The following is a 4,042-nucleotide window of genomic DNA, read 5'->3' on the forward strand; positions in this document are numbered from 1 at the left end:
CCTGCTGGCGCGGAGGGGCACGGTGCCCGCACTGCCCGAGCGCCCAGTGCAGGAGGCCGACCTGAGACACCAGCCTGTCCTCATGGTAGGCCCCGCCCCCCAGACTCGGGGGCTCCACCCACCAGGCCAGGCTCCTCCCCCAAAGGCTCCTCCCCGGCCAGGCTCCTCCCATCAATACTCCTCCCACCCGGCGTGGGCCCAAAAGACACGCCTATGGCCCTGGAGGCCTTGCCTACGTGCCACCCCAGAGCCTAAGGCCTGGCATCCGACCTCAAAGCCCAGCCCACCGGGGGGGCTCTTCCAGGACCCCTGCCCCGCCAGCCCCTCCCGCTCCAGCTGCTCCCCTTCACCCGCGGACCCTGTCCCCACAGGGAGCCCACCTCGCCGTCATCGACGCCCTCATGGTTGCCTTCGCCTTGGAGTGGACAAAGACGCTGCCCAGTCCCTTGGCCCTGGCCAGCTTGGAGCACAAGCTCCTTTTCTGGGTGGACACGGTAGGTGGGGCCGGGCCAGGATGGGGGGGGTGCAGGATTGCTGTGACCAGAGCACTGACCCCTCCTGGCCCCCCAGACAATCCGGCGGCTGCAGGAGAAGACAGAGCAGGAGGCCGCCCGGAGAGCAGCGCCGGCAGCGCCCGCAGAGGGGGCAGCCCCCACGCAGCCCTCGGTGAGGCTGAGCAGTAGGTGGACGGAAGGACAGACAGTCACGGGCCGGGTGGGCAGAGCGGGGTTCCTGCACTGAGGGTGTTAGAGGTGACTCTGTCTTCCTCCCTCTCCCTCCTCCCCTCCCCTCCCTGTGCCTGCTCCTCTCATCTCTGCCTCTGGCGTCAGTGCCCCACACGCTGGTACTGGAAACTGGTTCCTGTAAGTGGGGCCCTCTCTGCCCCGTCTGCCTGCCTGCTTGTCGCTCTGTGTCTGTCTGCCTGTCTCCTCCTCCTCCTACCTCCCCTGGCTGTGAGCAAAGGAGGTGTGACCCCAGCCCTGGGGGACAGGGAACCCCTCTGTGAACCAAGAGAAGGGGGAACTCTCTGCTGTTCACGGAGCGGGCAGCCTCCTCCCCTCCCATCAGTCACGGGGTAGAACTCCCTGTTAGCTGGGAAACGAGCTGAGGCGCGGAGTCCTCCTGTCTCTGAAGGAGGGCCCAGCCCATCAGACACATGGTCCTGACCCAGTGGGGCAGGCGCATGGTGGAGACCTTCTGGCCAAGAGGAAGGCCCACACCCAGAAGGTGGCAGATTCTCCCTGAGACTCCAGCTTCCTGGGGCTCCATCTCACCTTTGGGGGTGGGAGGTGCCCATCCCTGAAGCACAAGGGGAAAGTGACCACTGAGTGTGGGGGAGGCCTTGGGCTGGCTGGGGTCCCTGCCTTCTCTCACTCCAGGGCCTCTTTCCCCAGCCTTGGGCCTAGGTTGGGGGTTCCTCTCCTTTTGCTTACCTGCTTCCTTTCCCTGAGCTGGGCCTGGGTCTTTTGTGGGGGGAGGATTCCCTGCATGGAGGCTTCTCTGTGGGGTCCCTTCAGACTGGGAGGAGCTGGGGTCCCCAAAGCCGGCCAGAGTGCAGTCGGGGAGCTGGACGGCCAAGGGCTCAGGACTGGGCTCCGGGCTTTCCTCCCCCTGCTCCCGGAGGTGTGCTTGGGTGCCCAGCAAGTCAGCACCCCTCCCGCCCCGCTGACGGCTGCTCCTCTCCCCCCAGCACGCAATTGCCTTCTGTTTGAAGGAGTCGGGGAGCAAACCCCCCATGGTAATGTATCCCCCACCCCAGGTCCCAGGAGCCCCTGCCCCAGCCCCCACTGCTGGCCTGGCTGCTCGAAGACACCTCCTCTGCCTTGCTGCTGCCCTTCCCCCGCTCCAGGCTGGCCCTCACTCTGGCTCTGGGACCCCCCTCGTGGCGGAAACCCCAGTCTTCCCTGCCCCGCCTGCATGACCACTAAACCTGAGGGCCAGCCTGACCTCTGACCTGACCTGACTCCCACCCGCAGATCCGGTATCGCAAGGACCGCACTGTGGCCCGATGTGCCCCCTGCTTTCCCACCGTGACTGGCCTCCAGGACCTGGCCAGTGGGGCCGCACTGGCCGCCACAATCCACTGCTATTGTCCCCAGCTGTTGAGGCTTGAGGGTGAGTGAATGGGCCTGGGCCAGACGCCCTTCCCGGAGCCCAGCATCCAGGCGTCGGTTCCCAGAGGGGTGCAGCCACTGTGAGTGCAGCTTCCGGAATCGGCAGACCTGGGTTTAACCTCTTCCCCTAATTTGCTGTGTGACTTCACATAAGTGTCTAAACTTTTCTGAGCTTCATATGACTCATTCCTGCAGCAAATATTCCTAGCGTGAACTGTGTGCCAGACTTCATTTTAGAGGCCAGGATCCAGTGGCTCACATTCTAGTTTGGAGAGAAAGACAGCAAGTTCATCTGGAAGAACATTCCAGATGTCAGGTGCCCAGAGGGTGCTGGGTAATCAGGAAAAGCTTGGGTTTTTTTTTTTTAAGATTTTTAGAGAGAGAGGAAGGGAGAGGGAGAGAAACATCGATGCCAGAGTGAGACTCCTGCACACCCCCTACTGGGGATTGAGCCCACCACCTGGGCATGTGCCCTGACCGGAAGCCTTTCGGTGCATGGAGGACACCCACCACTGAGCCACACCAGCCAGGCAGGGACAGCTTTTTGAGTTGAGTTCTTGGGGGACTAGTGCCCTAGGTCTTGGAAGTAGCCGTGAAGGGACCTGAGGAACAGCCTGTCCCAGTACCGCCTGGTGAGGCCTCCTTTTCCTGGGGCCCTTCTCCTTCTCAGACCGGCACTCTCCCCACAGAGGTGTGCCTCAAGGACCCCATGTCGGTGGCGGACAGTCTGTACAACCTCCAGCTGGTGCAGGATTTCTGCGCCTCCCGCCTTCCTCGTGGTTGCCCCCTGTCCCTGGAGGACCTGCTCTATGTGCCACCACCCCTCAAGGTAAGGCCATTTTGGGCATGTGGGCATGTGGGCATCCAGGACCATGGGCCCCCTGGGCTGACCCTGCCTTCCGCTTCCAGATCAACCTCGTGGTGCTGTTGGCTGAAATGTTCATGTGCTTTGAGGTGCTGAAACCTGACTTCGTGCAGGCCAAGGACCTGCCTGACGGTCACGGTGAGGCCCAGCCCGGGGTCCAGGTGGGGGGTGGGGGCCACGCTCTGACTGACCCTCCTCTCTCTGCTGCAGCCGCCTCCCCCCAGGCCACAGAGGCCTCCACCCCTCAGAACAGCAGTGGCAGTAGGTACGCTTTTCCCATTGGGTGAGAGTCCACAGCCGTGACGGGCGCCTCCTCCCACTGGTCACTGGGACAGGCCTCAGGGATGCTCTGCTCTACCCCGGGAGAGGTGAGGGAGGGGTCCCATGGCTGACGTGCATCTCTTGGCAGTTCTCCTGTCTTCAACTTCCGCCATTCACTCCTGTCACCTGGTGGCCCCCAGTCCCCACTCCGAGGATCCACAGGTGAGGGCACAGGGATGTCCTGGGAAACCCCCGCCCAAAAGACTGCCCAGCTGAATTCATGTTGTCACCTTGTGACCCCTCCATTGGGTCCCTTTGGCACATGGTAACACGCATTGACCCCCACACTGGCCCAGTGGCTCAACAGGACTTCCTAATATCATTAAATGGGCCCCAGCTATCCATCCACATAATGACCCATGGGTGACTCACCCAGTGAGACCCCCTGACCAACCCCACCCATGGTCCCCAGTGACCCCGCCCCCCTAGTGACCACTGAGTGACCCCGCCCCCCCATAGTGACCACCAAGTGACCCCTCCCCAACTCTCCCCAGGCTCACTGAAGTCCTCCCCATCCATGTCCCATATGGAGGCCCTGGGCAAGGCCTGGAACCGGCAGCTCAGGTGAGTGCATCTAAAGGGCCTGGGCAGTGGAGAGGGCTGGGCCAGGTTGGGGCTGGGGTGGGGCCGGGGCTTGACCCAGGGGCTGACCCCTCCCTCTGGCCGCCCAGCCGCCCCCTTTCCCAGGCTGTGTCATTCAGCACCCCCTTTGGCCTGGACAGCGACGTGGATGTCGTCATGG

At 63.2% G+C, this 4,042-nt stretch overlaps 1 protein-coding gene across 1 annotated transcript in view; it reads left to right on the plus strand.

The window, feature by feature from the left end:
• The first annotated feature begins 6 nt into the window (after nucleotides 1-6).
• The window catches only part of CAMSAP3 (calmodulin regulated spectrin associated protein family member 3), a 9,119-nt gene continuing 5,083 nt past the window's right edge, over nucleotides 7-4,042 (plus strand). The window contains exons 1-12 of the mRNA XM_015571545.1: nucleotides 7-85; nucleotides 372-494; nucleotides 571-666; nucleotides 831-863; nucleotides 1,691-1,738; nucleotides 1,977-2,115; nucleotides 2,804-2,943; nucleotides 3,024-3,117; nucleotides 3,190-3,244; nucleotides 3,389-3,462; nucleotides 3,795-3,864; nucleotides 3,972-4,042. Of these exons, the coding sequence (XP_015427031.1) occupies nucleotides 83-85; nucleotides 372-494; nucleotides 571-666; nucleotides 831-863; nucleotides 1,691-1,738; nucleotides 1,977-2,115; nucleotides 2,804-2,943; nucleotides 3,024-3,117; nucleotides 3,190-3,244; nucleotides 3,389-3,462; nucleotides 3,795-3,864; nucleotides 3,972-4,042 (946 nt within the window). The 5' untranslated portion in view covers nucleotides 7-82. The remainder of the gene's footprint in view (nucleotides 86-371; nucleotides 495-570; nucleotides 667-830; nucleotides 864-1,690; nucleotides 1,739-1,976; nucleotides 2,116-2,803; nucleotides 2,944-3,023; nucleotides 3,118-3,189; nucleotides 3,245-3,388; nucleotides 3,463-3,794; nucleotides 3,865-3,971) is intronic.

Source organism: Myotis davidii, unplaced genomic scaffold (assembly GCF_000327345.1).
Source record: "Myotis davidii unplaced genomic scaffold, ASM32734v1 scaffold648, whole genome shotgun sequence".
In the NCBI taxonomy this organism is placed as follows: Eukaryota; Metazoa; Chordata; class Mammalia; order Chiroptera; family Vespertilionidae; genus Myotis; species Myotis davidii.